General features: G+C 40.2%; 1 protein-coding gene across 5 annotated transcripts in view; it reads left to right on the top strand.

Annotated features, from left to right (window-relative positions):
- Positions 1–15,164, top strand: part of MAP2K5 (mitogen-activated protein kinase kinase 5) — a 127,195-nt gene that overhangs the window by 54,037 nt on the left and 57,994 nt on the right. For 3 of the 5 annotated variants that reach the window (XM_084532595.1, XM_084532593.1, XM_084532597.1), the window contains 4 exons: positions 2,040–2,088; positions 8,815–8,888; positions 9,810–9,860; positions 12,462–12,533. In XM_084532595.1, the coding sequence (XP_084388721.1) occupies positions 2,040–2,088; positions 8,815–8,888; positions 9,810–9,860; positions 12,462–12,533 (246 nt within the window). The remainder of the gene's footprint in view (positions 1–2,039; positions 2,089–8,814; positions 8,889–9,809; positions 9,861–12,461; positions 12,534–15,164) is intronic. The other 2 variants (XM_084532596.1, XM_084532594.1) reach the window with 1 other exon arrangement.

The following is a 15,164-nucleotide window of genomic DNA, read 5'->3' as shown; positions in this document are numbered from 1 at the left end:
TGTTTTCGTGCTGCTGCCTGTTTATTTGGGTCTGCCGATGTAAAATCTGTTCTACCTTTGCTTGCCACTTCACGCATTTATTTTCAATTCAATTTCTTGAGCAGTGACATTGTGCACTGTATTTTGAGTGCTAATGTTGATTGAAGTTCTCCCTGAAAGGATGTGCACTTGAACTGTCAGGAGAGTGAGTGATTGACAGCGGGTGGAAGTACTTTTTGTGTCAAGGCTTTGTCAAGTCATTGTTGTAAAACCCACTTTACTGAATACCAATAATTCCTGCTAGATGTTCAATCAAAAGATACCCTGTTCCAGCACCGTTTTAGGATAATATTTAATATTTAGAGCCCTTCCGTGAGGTGGGCAAATGTAAGTTAGGTGAATAATGGTACTTTACACCAGGCTCGTCTGTCGGGGGGACTTCTGTGTGCGTATTTGCAATGCCACATAAAGGGAAAAGCTCGTTTTATTCCTTTGTACACTGTTGCTGAGACAGTCAGAACAGGAGAGTTGGGTTGATACTGTCTCTTATAACTGCTTATTCAGCACATGTTCCATAATAAAGCTACTTAATAACTCACAGCTGTTGATTTTTTTTTTCCCTCTAGGAAGTGTTTCTTTTTTTTTTTTACGAATACACGCTTTAAAATAAATTAATTTATAATGATTTCAAAGATGCTAAGTAATCTAAATATATGTTTAATAATCAAAGAAGCTTAGTGTACCTAAAATTACTTTTACCTTTGGAGGAAACCTGAAATGTTGCATCCCCCTTTTTGCATCGATGCTTTTTTTCTCCTTTTTCTTATGTCAAAATGCTGTGTAAGTAGAATTCCCCTGTTTTGATTTTTGAAAGGCTAAAGTGAACAAGGCCACACTGCAGGGCATACAGAATTTGACTAAGGCCTTTTGTTACAGGTAATTACCATCTGAGGCCATGAGATAGTTGGGTACGGAGTGTGAGTTTAACACTGAGGAATTGCCATCTAGAGCAATTTACTGGGGGATCCAGAATCATTATTTGGTTTACAAAAGAGCTTCAGATTTCTCTTATGTTGTTTTTGGTTACAGAATAAATTTAAAAATGAGTTTCTAATCCAATAGGAAGGCTGAAAATTACTATGCTATCTGCTTTCACACAGTACAATGTTTTTAGCGCTTCTGCTTGATCACTGTAACAGAAGTAATTTCATTTCAGTCTACTCGGACAATGAAAAGAATGTAATTGTTTTGTCTGAAAAATTCAGACAACTTTACAAATGTCAGCAATGCTTTATTGTTCTGGAGGTGCACAAAGAGAAGTGTCTCAGGAAAATGAATGAAATGTCATCTCATAGATAGAAACTTTGTAAAAAAAAAAAAAAAAAAAGCTTTGCTGTATTAAAAAGGCTGGCTGGGACAGCAGAGATAGTTTGGGTAAAAAGTAAACAGAGTTTGTTGAATCTTGTTAGTTTTCTGGGCTCCTAGGAAAAGTAAATCTAAGAAAAAAAAAAAGTAGTGTTAAAAGTGCAAGAAGTATTGGGGTTTAGTTACGTTACAGAACCAAAACCTTCAGTAAGGTTCATGTTTGGTCCATAAGTAGTATGAAGAATAAGATAATTTATGCAGTTGAGGAAGAAATGTTCGGCATTTGCATGGAATAAGTAAAAAACATGGTAAGTAAGGAAGGGAGAAAGTGTAGATGCAGCAAATGTTGGGGGCTAGGGCAAATAAAAGAAAGGCAGTAAAACATGATGGTAGATTTTGTTTTTGTTTTCTGACCTTTAATTTCATTGGTTTACTTTTGTTTCAAGACAACCTAGGTAGAAGTTTATTCACATGTTCCCAAAGAACCTACTGTCATGTAATCTGCAGCAAGTTTCCATCAGAGGTTCATCTGTGGCTGTAATTTTTTGGAGGAGGTGTTTTGTCTCCCGTTTTCATGGTCCTGACTCCACTCTTCATTGGATGTCGGGTCTTTAACAACTCCTGCCAGATGAGATTTGTAGCGTTTTGTACCAGGACTCTCTAATATGTATTATTGTTCTTTCTCTTGAATACAGGTTGTGAAAGGCCTTACCTATTTATGGAGTCTAAAGATTTTACACAGAGGTGAGTAACAGATGTTGTCAGTTTTTCAGTGAAATACCACATTATTTTATTTTAACAACACTTTCAGCAGAGACAGTAGACCAAACTAACATCTGGTTTGATTCCAGTAGAGTTAAGCAGAATGCATCTTACTCATTAGCCTTGCAGATTCTTTGATAAAATATTTTTACTGCTGTTCTCTTTTATTGTCCTTCCCTGTATACGATAGACTAAAGAGAGGAATGAATTTTGTAGAGATTTAGATGCTTAGGGTTGCAAACAGGTGCCAAGTGGAATTTTCACAATCAGCAAGGATCATTAAATGCTTGACTACCTTTGAAACTAGAAGGCAGGTAATGAATTTTCTTCTGTTCTTCAGAAATCTCACACGGCATCCACATTCATTGCTAGTCTCACATCTAAAATTGTCACCTGTTGTCCTTAAGATGGTCATGTGTAATTAAAGAAACTTTAAACCTGCTTGGGCATAACAGACCATTTTTAGGTTTTCACTGTTTGTTCTGCTTTCTGAAGTTACCTTGGTTTTTCATTTGGTTTGGTTTTTTAGCTTCTCATGTATTTCTTGCTTTTAGTGTTTTTAGATTTTGTTTAAAATACATTGTTTTTTGTGGTGAAATACTCTAGAACTTCAAAAACCAATGTCAGTTCTGAAAGCAGTGGAAAATGATGTTTAAAGAACAAAGAAGCCCTTTCCCCTCCACTCCGCTCCCCAAATAAAAAAGAGAAGGAGAAACTCATTACATTTATAATGTTTCTAAAGTGTCTGAAAGTAACAGCTCCGGCTCCTAATGTCGCTAACAATACTGTTTAATTTAACCCATCTGCTCACTCAGCCCCTGTGCACAGTTGGAGCATGCAGTAACCGACATCATTTGTGATTGAAAGAGAAGTGGAAGTAGGGAGACAAGTAGAAAATCTTAAGTTGGGAACCAAATAGGTAAGGCCCTTTCCTCTGGGGAGTTTTGGAGTGGCTGAGAAGCAGGTGCCAGGTTTTGGGGAGGTGCTGGGAAATGCCTGGGTGAGGTGCCGCGTGTCCTGGTGTGGTCTGTGCAAGGAGCTGGGCACCTCCGGAGAGGCATCCAGAAGTCTGTGCTTTGGGTGAGAAGAACAAATTAATAGGAAATGCTAATTAGCAGTAGGTATTGAAGTCCTGCCCCACCTTGGAGCTTAGGCTCAGATGTCCTTTAGTTCTTCATCCATTTGGGAGCCCATGAAGTGAGGCCTTGTGTTTCTGATGGTGGTTTAAACATTTAATCTATTAGCCTGAATGTTGCCAGATGCTGAGATATAACAGCTCCATCTACTCCGAGCAAGAGGATGTACAATCTAGATGCCACAGCTGCCACAGCAAATGTCAGGATAAAAAGAAAAGAAAAAGTATCTGGAACATCCGTGGCTGGGTGTCACTCTGAGTAGGCAGCACAGTCCTTACCGTGCTTTTATAGCCCCCAGAAAGGAAAAGGTGGTTTGAAATTTCTTCTCTTTTGAATCTTTTTCAATAGAGACTGTAGCCACCTTCTGAATACAATTTGGAGCGAGCACTGTGGTCAAGCATAAATACCCTACCTGTAACGTTTTATTGTTTCTGTTGTAAATTATGTATGGTCCTTACTGTTGGCTAAAGAAAAGTGCAGAAATTGATCCTTTTTTAAAAAACAAAAACAATTCAGAGTTTTCTGGCCTTGGTCTGTTACTGGGTTCTTCAGGGGCTTGTTTGTTCAGTACACACACATGTTTATGTGTGTGTGTGTGCTTTGATATAAAACAGTTAATGCAAGGTACAGAGCAGAGCAGGGGACAGAGCAATGCAGTGCCAGGAAGATGGTGGTTTCTCGGGGGTAATCTCCTTCAGCCGCCTACTGGTTTTAATGCATCAGAGGTAAATGAAAGAAAATGTAACCCTGACTTCCTTGCTGTCACATGTAAAGCAGGCTGTGTGGGAAGCTCGTACAGGCTAAGAAGTCAAGAATTTCTGTGGTGGTGATAACTAAGGTGCAGAAGCAATCATCGTGAAGAAGCTGTGCAATGCAGTGCAGCAAACGACAGATTTGTGACTAGAGCATGGATTAAAGCAAAGGAAACACAATGAACAAGTCTTTTATTCCAGATCAGACATTTCAGCAAATATTACAGCTTAACTTCAAAACATACCTTGCAACTAATGAGGTGATAGCCGTGCATATTAATAAACGCAAAGCTGTAGTCATAGTCATCACACCCACATCAAACGTAAACAAAAGATTAACACCTACACCACTTCTTTGGAAGATGTGAGAATGTCCCAATGATAAGTGTGCTCTTTTCCCCAGAGGATAAGAAGTAGAAATGGAAGGGTAATGAGAAATTAACTTAGATTTAAAACAGAATTAGCAATTAAACAAGTCTAATCATGTACAAAGTCAAAGTTTGTATAAAGACGAACCAAAATCTGTTAAGTTCAAGAATAAGTATAGACCGTATGCATTTAATCTAGTATGCTTTCCTCAGTTCACACCTTCTTATTAAAAGAAATGTTTGAAATAAATGTTACCCACTTGTGTTTAATTGTACTGATCTGTATTTGTATGCATCAGTGTGTACATACTAGGGACTGGTATATGTTGCACTGGTCTTGGGACTGGTTTCTGAGGAGATTTTGTGTCAGAGCTTTGTGGGAAGTGTTTTCTGGTTTGTGATGCATGAGGTTGGGCAGAGCTGATCTGTAGACCTTCCTGGACTGCCTGCTGGTTGCATGGCAGTCTGTGGGAGATTCCTGCATCACCCAGATGCTCTCTTCCCACCTTATTCCCACAGAAGTGTTTTCAAACCCTCCTTTGTTTTGTTTTAAGCGAGCTGGAGGAGGGCTGCCAGGTAGGGACGGGCACGGTGGACATCAGTGTTCTGTCTTCTCAGCAGGAGCTGCAGTTTGCAGAAGATCTCACCAAAGACATCCAGTCGCTCCCCCGTCACACTTCTTAGCTTTGTGAGAATTAATCGGCTTTAGTGTTACATATAATGAAGTGCAAACAAAGATAATAGGGCGTGTGTGTGTGTGCATATATGTACACACCTATATATGTGTGTGTAGCTAAGCACATAGCTGCACACTCATGAACTATTATGTTTATTTCAAAATAATAATAGTAATAATGATCATGACCTCTGCAAGAAGCATGCTGGTGAGGTCATTTGGGCAAGAAAATTCTGTCATTCTCCCAGCGGCTTCACTTTGTTAATAGTCATGTTCTGTGAGCAGCTAAAATCTCTTTTGTATCTCCTCTCCCTTGAACCTAGAATATTGCAGTCTTATATTTTTAAATCACAGAAGAAGTCAAGAGACAGCTTTTAGAAATCTGTTTTTCGCCCTACAATCATTAATCTGTTCGCTTTTCAATAAACCAAGATGACTGAAATGTTTGGTGTTCAGAAAGCTGAACCTCTGACAGTTCTGTTTACTGGTAAGTAAGAGCTTGGAGGTCCCATTTATCTGCAGAGAGGTGAAACGACTTAGATCATAAAGAGAACTTGTTCATCCTCCATAATGATGCTTCATAGAAATCATTTGTATTAAGCAAGCACTGGTAATGGGAGCATAATGACCCCTTTTGGCTCTTGTTTAAATTCTTTCACTTCTAAACAGTAATATTAATCACAAGCAGATGGTGCAGAACATTATTTATGCACATTTGTTTTCCAAAACCAAAAAATATTTAACCCATTAACTGAAGCAGTTTATGAACAAAAAGGCTAATTTCCTGATGGGGTGATTTTTTTCCTCCCTACTTTCAATATGAGACACTTTCCGAAGTGACAGTTTTATCTAGGGTTGTCACTTCCTTTTTTTTTTTTTTTTTTTTTTCTGGAGGAAACCAACACAACCATTGGAATTTATAGCAAATATTTGCTTAAATTCTCCATTTGTAGTGCTATTTAATTTGTGCTGCAAAGACAAATAGTATTTGTTCTTAGCAGTGCTCATTTTGCTGCAGCTTGCTCAGCAGAATCCCTAACCTGCGTTTGGTTCCTTTACAGGCTGGTTGCCAATTGCCTTATTTATTATTTCGGGGGGGATTTTTTTTTTAAGTTTTGGAAGGATTTGGGGATCAAGCAACGCTTAATGAATGAAAGATGGGTTTAAATTATATCAGCTTGCTGCCACGTGGGGTGTGACACTAGGGAAGGGGCGAGGGGGGCTGCAGAGCCCCCATGGCACGAGGCGATGGCTGGAGGGAGCCTCGGTGCTGATGCCTCAGTGGAGCTGGGCAGCCCTGATGGGACAGGGGACAAATCTGCAGTGGTGGCTTCCCCCAGGTAGGTCACGTTAGGGGAACAGGGACTTGGAGAACATCCTGTCTCTTTTCCGGGCTCATGACACGTACCCAACTGAGTCCCTATAAAACGAACACTGGGCTGTGTGCGTGCTCCTCAGCACGGCGTGCTGGGCAGCCGTGGGGTTTTGTGCTCAGATCTTCCTTCTGTCCGCCCAGGCCCCTCGCTGAGCAGAGTGAATGGATTTTTGCCTCGTCAAAAAATACTGGTGTTCCAGTCCTGATCTCATTAACCTATTTCCAGCCATACTGTAGCAAAGCATTGCTTGCATTCAGTTTGTCGCTGATTATTTTTGTTAGATCCTTTAGTATGAAAAGCAAGGACCCATTCTTATACTGCAATTTTCATTTAAAAATGTTAGTACAGTAAACAGCTGGACTCATAATTCAGCACGTCAGCACGTCCTGTATTTTCTGTAATTTCAGCAACTGCACAAGCACGGTGCCTGGGTAGCCCTGGGGGTTTGGCAGGGCTGCTGCTTGCGGTGTCGGGGTGCAGGATGGGGCCCGCTGATGTGCAGTGCGTGTCTCACTGAACTTAGCAAAGCCACTTGGCTCCAGAGAGGAGTGTGCTGCTGAGTGGTTGCCAGAAGCAAATGCCGGAGTCTTCCCAAAGTTTTCATTAGAACAAAATATTCCTAAAATGCTGGGAAGCATGTGATGGATTTGGTGCATGGATTGCTCTCAGGCAGTATTTTGTCTCGTCACCCGGGGTAGGGGGAGTAGGTAAAAATCCCATAAAAATGCAGCATACAGATTGGATTTCTAAAGTTGAAACAGAGGTCATGGTACCCAAACTTACTTTTGTTGATGCTGTAACATGGTGAAGAGCTTGGGACTGATTTTTCTTCTGGCTTTAGGGCGGAATTGCAAAATGCACTGCCGGTATCGATGCCTGACTGAAACACACAGACTCAGTTAAGCCGTATAAAGTGTTATTGAATGCTCCCCCTTTCTAAACTGGATTTTTAGCTCAAGTATAGGAAAGCGTTTAATCAGCTTGTTAATTGAGGTTATACATTTTTACATTACAGAGACAAATTAAGCCAGCTACTGTGGTACCAGAAGACATCTGCTAAAGAAAGGCAAACTTAATGATAAACAAAATTAGGTTCCTTTCTAGTTGGGTTTCATCCATCTGCACCCAACTAGTGTTCACTTTTAAAGAAGGCAACGACACAAGCTAGTGCTTTTAATCCGTAATGACAGAAGAAAGCAGCGATGAGGCTGAGGCACTGCGCTCTCATCTTCCCGAGCCCGGCCGTATCGCACCCATTTCGCCTTCCCACTGGCAGCCCTGGCACAGAAGGATGCTCAACGTCTCCTGCCATACAGTTAGGCTGGGTGTTTAGCACTTTATCTGCACATTGATTTTACAGTATGCATCAGAAGCCTACCGACTCCTTTTGACATCGGAGGGGGTCAGCGATAACATCTTTGCACTTGCAATCTGTCTTTATGGCGCGTGGTGAAGTTTTATGCGCAGGAGCGGAATTAGCAATCATTTTAACGCGTTGCTGGCAGCCAGCCTCTGTAAAAGCTCCGAAACGGGGAGATTAGAGCCTGTTTGTGCAGTAGGAGCTGTGGAGGTGGTAGCCCATACCTTCAAACAGGGCTGTGCAAAAGGGCAGAGCTGCAACGGGCACCTTGCCGTGGCAGCAGGAGGCTTGGACGTGTTTGTGCTTTGTGTTCCTACATGCTGGTGTTTGTTACTTAGCACTGTTTTCCTAAATTGTCTGGAGGTAGCGGCTTTTTTCTAGGAAATCTTGGGGTTTAGTTTTTTGACTCGCATGTGGCTTATTTCCTACATAAACCTTAAAAAAAAAAAATGTTAAATAAAATAAAATAAATTAACATACCCTCCGGTGGGTTTTAGCTTATTCATCCTCTGAAACACAAGTTGTTCCCTTCCACTTCTTTGTATCAGAATTTCCTGGATCTGAGAGCTTGCAGTCTGTCCCCTCCCTGTCTCCTCCACAACCTGCAGGTCCTTCTTCACAGCCCTGCTCCAGCCTCCGCCCCAGGCAGTTGGGTTATCTGGTATTTATGCAGTCGATTAATCCCTGTCTAAATGCAGCACTTCCACTTGTCCCTATTGTCCCTATTGAATATTATTTCAGTCTCATTTGCGAATTTGTCAAGATCTCTTTGAATTCTGGATCCCATCCTTCAGCGCCCTTGCTGCTCCTCCTAGATTGGTGTCACCTGCAGTAGATGTAATGTCACCTGTGCTAATGACTGTTACCAACCAGAGCTTGCATTTGAAATGTATCTTTGAAATATTTTCTATTAAAATCTATCACGCTAATGATTATTGTGCCGACGATTCTATTAAAATCTACCATGCCAATACTCGTTACGATCTCCGTACGTGCGTTATCCAGGATAACGTAAATGAAATCTGGTTTTGTCCCAACAGACGTGAAGCCATCAAATATGCTGGTGAACACACGAGGGCAGGTGAAGCTGTGTGACTTCGGGGTGAGCACCCAGGTAATGCCCCCTCAGATATCCTCCTGCTCCCTGCTGCCCAAATCACCTGGCGCCAGGCGGGCGGCCCCAGCAAGCTCCCCTCTGCTGGGAGAGTGCTATTCATTTTTAATCTCTGGGCGACTTTTCTTCATCTGAATATGATTGTTCATTGTTTAATGACAGTAAAAACTGCTGATATTGTAATTACTACTTACGAATAGCAAACTTCATTGATATGCAGCTTTGATATGAAAGCGTTTTGGCCAGACAAAAGGGAGGGCAGAACGAGAGATGCGTCTGGGGAGCCCAACTGGCCCACAATAAAAATTAATATTGGGAGTAACAATAGTGGTGGGCTTTTACAATGTGCAGCACAAATTTTAATTAATTTCCATTTTGGGCCTCCCTGGAGAACTTCTCTGATAGTGACCCATGAGCTTGCTGTGATGTTGATTTGAATTTCAGCACCTTTACTCTCAGCCAAACACGAGGACCAAAGAGAAGGTCAGCCTGGTATTATAACTTGTCAGAGCCTGTTGTCCCTCCAGCGTATTTAGTGCTCATTGCATTCAAGAGATGAATGTGGCTTTATTCACATCTTGAGCCAGCTGACTGAAAAATGAGCGCGTTCAATCCTACTTCAAATTGACTTTTTATATCAGACTAGTTTGGGGTACTAAAGCGCTAAGCATCCTGTTTAACAGAATTGTTTAAGGTTATCTGCCATAAACCATAATGCAGCGCTTGTTTAAATTGGAACTCTCATTCGAAACAAAAGGGAGATTTAATCATTTTTAATGCCTTCGCAGATAAATTTGTTCCCTTTTCCATAATTTTTAGTTGATTTATAGGAATGATGATTGTAGGTTAAATGAGGAATAATTGCCCATTTTATTTCCACATTATCTTTATATTGTTCTAACAGACTGTTTTGTCTGATAGCTGGTGAATTCTATAGCCAAGACGTATGTTGGAACAAATGCTTATATGGCGGTAAGTGGATTTATGTAGGAATAACATTTAAATAGAAGTATTTGTTCAGTCTTGCTCTATGTAATGGAGGACATATTCTAAATCGATGCTCAAACTTCCTCTCCCCCCACTCTCAGCATAATTGCATGTCACAAAACAGCTCCTTTCCTACCTGCGCTCACCTAACAGCTCTCTGACAGCTACAGGTCTTGCTGATATGGAAGAGTAACACAGGAAAAGTGTTTCTTTCATATATTTCAGGTGTCTTTAATGCATTGCAACAGCAGGGAACAAAGAGAGCCAGTCCACCATAATAATACCAGGCCACTAAACTGGGTGATGTTCATACCATACATAAGAAGCCATCAGTGCATTTCACTTTTCTGTATAAATTTTAGTCACCAGAGAATGCCTGTTGTACAAAAGTTAGCTGTGTTTTTCATTAGTCAGATTAATTAGAATAATTTTGGTTCTTTGTTTAGCAGAGGTGGAAACTTAAATAACACTCTAAACTGAAGCATTAAATAATTGTCTTTTATTTTTGGTCACTTCAGTTCTTTTTTAACAAACTACGTATGTTATAATGTTGATGAGGAAAAAATCAGTATTCAGATTGTTTAAAAAAGGAAAAAAAATGCAAAATGCAAACAGCAATACAAAATGGTCTATACTTGTGTTTTTCAAACCTCAGAAAATAGGAGAGAGAAATCCATGACCTTTAATCGCTTTCAGGTATTTTTTCTTACTTTCTTGTGAGGAGAAAGCATCCCAGGGTGTCCATTTATTTGCTAAAAGCTTTTCTAGTCAAGGTGTACTCATTATGTGGCTTCTGAAACACTCGTGCCACCATCCTAGAGAGACTTGGGCTATCCTTTGTGATCAGAATATTACGTGCATAAAAATATATATGTATTTTTAAATCTGGTCATATATATTACCACATTTGCTAGTAAGCCTGCTGATTTCTGTGTCTCTGTGCTGTAAAATAACTAGAATATAGTGATTCAAACAAATAAACAGCTTCAAATTAATCAACTTCTCCCACACCACTCTTAGTCTTAGTGTGGTTTAAGCAGATCTAATAATTAAATTGTATTATGCTTTTAGTGTACAAGTCAAGATTACTGATCTCTTTCCCAGGTGTGCATTAAATAAATTACTTCTTCTCTTCTTCTTTATGGATGACTGTGATACATTCATCTATAAATTGAAAAAGAAGTTTAAGCTGAAACGTATTTGATCTAATTTCTTGTGTTAAAATTGTTTTGCTCACTAAATTCATAGTTTGTCATCATCAAATGTATAATGTAGTCATCAAAATATATTGAAGGTCATAAGCTTTGGTGTTTAAATGTGCAAATGATTTACTTGCCACTATCTTCTGTGAATACATCAGTTCTGTGTGTGAGGTGGTGTTTAAAACTTGAGCTCCCCTGGAGCTGTACATCTGGCTCGGTGGCTCTAGGGGCTGGGGCCTCGCTGGCACCACAAAGCTCAGCGAGCATCCTCGGCACGGGCTCGGTTGGGCTGGTGGTTCCACCTTATCTGGAGGCTCACTGTGATGTGCTTTAATAATAAAAATAAAATTTAAAACCAAAAAAACAACCACCACAATTTTTGGTGGCTCCATCAAAAAAATTCCGTTCCAGTTTCATTTTTTTATCCGTTTTTTTTTTTTTTAGGTTATGTCATTTGAAGGCTACCCTTCTGCACTGGGCAGCGCTGCTTTTACTTAACAGTCAGGCTGCAATAAAAGCTCTTGACCTGGGATTAGCAGTGCAGAGTAAACATCTGAAAACACATTGGACTGGCACTAATTTGGGAGTTTGTTTTCTAAAAAAGGTCTCTGGATTATTAAAGACTAAAAATACAGCCAGTGCTGTGTAGGTGGTTGGGCTAGACAGGTGCATTAACAGCACAGTGGGGAGAGAAGTCTCATGGAGCCTTTTATTGTTACATTTCATGCTGTACTTGACCTTGGAAATGCTGAAATTGTAGCTTTCAAGTAAAAACTAGCAGTTATATTTTACAGCATTCTATTTCATGAGGCATTAAACCTGCTATTAATAGTTTTGAGGCAAGTCTTTTTTCTGTGGGTCAAAAATGAAGTTAAAAATATGTAAAATAAAATTGCCAGCACGCGACTTCATTGATTATTTTGGCTTCAGTAACTTTGCCTTTTAAACCATGGTTACTGCCCAACCCGTGGACTCAACACGAGGAATTTGTTTTCCTTGCCTACCTCACTGCTGTGCCTGAGCGTAGAAATAGATGTGTGCCCCTGATGGACTCTTACAGCTTGACCTTGTGTGCTGCTGCGCATGTGCACGTCTCTGGCTTTTTTTGTTGGATGAAGCGGCCCAAGCACAAATGCCAAGGCCAACTTTGCAATGCATGGCCACGAGGCTCAGCATACCCAAGTCCTTTGCTCTTGCCAAAGCGAGGCAAAAATAAAGAAATAAAATACGTTTGAGTGGTGTGTTTGCTCTCTGCCAGCTTTCCTGGTGAGCTTTGATTCTTTGCACTTTCTCAGTTGATTTGTTTGCCCTGGATTAGCTTTTGTGTAAGAAGTAGATGTGTTTATTCACTAGGCTCAAGATGTTTCTTTCCATCTCTTTGCAGCCTGAGCGGATTTCAGGAGAGCAGTATGGGATTCATTCGGACGTTTGGAGTTTAGGGATTTCCTTCATGGAGGTATGCAAATATCTGTCATTTATTTGTGCACGTTGGAAGAATCAAATGAAAGCTAACATCAAAATATTTTAACATAGTCTTTATCTGCTCTTTTATATATGCATGCCTTTAACTCTTGCTAAAATTCTTGGCTGTTTTTAGAATGGATTTGTTCTTACAGAGTTCAGTAAGATACAGAGAGCCTCTGCGCAAGCCGTGCAACAGTCTTGAGCCTTCCATCAAAACTCCACCTGAGAGTTAAAAGTTGGGCCTGGTGCATGGATGCTGCTACATGCTTTCTGCACCTCTGGCATTAAAGATGAATATTTCTGTATTTCGTTGTTATAAACCAGTATAGAGAGTCGTATTATTAGGGGTGAAATAGGGTTATGCAGATTCAAGGTTTGAGCTGGTTAATGCCTTTGCAAAATCTCAGCAGAAATCCTTGCACAACGGTGTGAACCTCTCCTGGTATGATTAACTCAAGTGTTTGATTTGAAGTGTTCACAAGCTCTTAGAAGGGTTTCTTACAAAGATAGTTTCAAACTGGAAAAAGTCTCGTCAAAATGAAGCAGTTCAAAGAGAATGCAATCATAAATATAGAAATCTGGGAGAACCTGTACTTTCTGTAAGTTTGGTGAGAGCAAGGCTAGTTGTGATTTAAGTGAAAGGTGGGTTGTTGTTTTTGCTTGCAACTCATAATATTTTTTAAAAACGTAAATTTCAAGGACTTATAGAATGGATGATTGTTAGAGGGAAGATAACCTTGACTGTGTAAGTTGAGTAGAAATGCCTCTGCTGTGATAGCGTCTTGACAAATAAAATCAGATCTGGCTTGGTGTGGTCCAGGAGAAGGGACAGGTTGCTCTGCTCTGGTGATGACAGCAGGGTGTATGTATTTCCTAGCCTCATTCATGCTGGGCCAGGCCAGTCACAAACAAGCCAGCTGTGGCCCCAAATCCTTGTAGCCTTGTCAGCACTCACAGGATGCTCTCGGGAGACTTTTTCAACCCCAGAAGAGTGTTGTGAAAGAACTTCACTGTACTTGGAGCAAAGACAGGTCCCAATGGCAGCATGAATGCTGGACAAGCTCTGCTCTGTTTGCTGCTATCAGTGCACTAGGGATAGGGATGATGAGCACCATTACAGGCAGAGATCATTTTTGATCATTTCTTCTTAAAAAACAGTTCATTCAAACCACTGATGGCCTGCATTGTTTCTCTCATGCAGCCTGACAAAAGTGCGGTACAACTACAGAAAAGTGTAGGTGCTGTTCCCTTCTCCTCTACTAAATACAGTGGTGAAGCAGGATATACCTTTTAGTGAAGTGCAACTGATGTTTTTAGCAGAAGATCAGGTAGAAGTGAAGTTGTCTTGGTGCTGGCGCTCTGCATCTAAGCAAATTTCATATTTTGTAGCCTGAAATTTCTCGAGGACTGTTCTCATGTTTTCAAACAATAAATTCCTTGCCAAATAGGCTTTAACCAAATTGAAACTATTTAATGCTGAATCACTGTATTCAGATCTTGTAAATCTTCTTCCAAGTCTGAGGCTAACTCGGAATATATGATAATGACATACTTTCAAGTGTCACAGGGGATGCAGTGCTGTTAATTTGTTTTACTGCAGATTTCAATGGCTTTGTGATACTGGAGAGTCCTCACAATTTTGGGAGAGATTCAGAATGTACTCACGCTCTGTAAATGAATGTGTCTGACAAAGGGCTAAAATGAGGCTGTATGACATCAATACTTGACTGTGGTGTTCATTCTGATTCACAGTGGAATAGAGTGATATAAATGCAAAGCTATATGGAGCGAGTATTTACCGGTTCCTTTGCTGAATAAAGGATGTGGTTCCATGCGCAGCAGCAGTTTGATGATTTTCCACATAGACCAAGACATTTAAAGCTTGATTTGGGTTTATTATTAGGCAACCCAGCTGGTCATGAGTTTGATTTAAAGGATGAATTTCACATCCTATCCAGCATTAGGAAAACTCCTTTCATTTGCATTTTTTTCTCCTCTTTCAAACCTTCTCAACTTTTTTTTTTTTTTTTTTTTACTCTCTCACTTTCCACGAATGCCTTCTGAACCAGATGTACAAAACAATTTGGTTCTGTGTGCTTTGTTAATTGGTATGTCATCTGGTCCTCTGAGACCTCTCTTCAACATGATCGCTATGTTTTATTGAAGTGTTCTGAGTGATGTGTTAAATGATGAAAGCAAGGACAGTGGCTTAGAAAAATGTCTCAAAAAAGGTGAAAAAGATGCTCAAAGAGCCACACAAGGTCACTGTCATTAAAGTAACACTGTATTGACATGGGGATTGGTAGTGGAGACACTCAGGCTGTTGTTGATGGAGCTGTTAAAAAGGGAAGTTAGCGTTTGCGGTAGGATTTTAAAGTCCACTTAGTAGTGTAATGCTCTGATCCCTACAACTTCAAGCTAGCACGGTTATAGCATGGTAATTTGAAAGAAATAGCATATGGGACCAAGCTGGCAAGGTTGTGGGTGTTTTTTTTTTGACATACGATAATATAAAATGGCAGCTAAGTAAAGCTGCTCATTTTCTTTAATATTCTTCTGAGCCTTTGAGCTGCCTTGCATTTCTTTGCTGCAAAGCCATGTGTAATTAGAAGCTGCACTGTTG

This window comes from Aythya ferina, assembly GCF_964211825.1.
Source record: "Aythya ferina genome assembly, chromosome: 11".
Taxonomy (NCBI): domain Eukaryota; kingdom Metazoa; phylum Chordata; class Aves; order Anseriformes; family Anatidae; genus Aythya; species Aythya ferina.
Note: the sequence above shows the minus strand (reverse complement) of the source record. Positions and strands in the feature narration are given on the sequence as shown.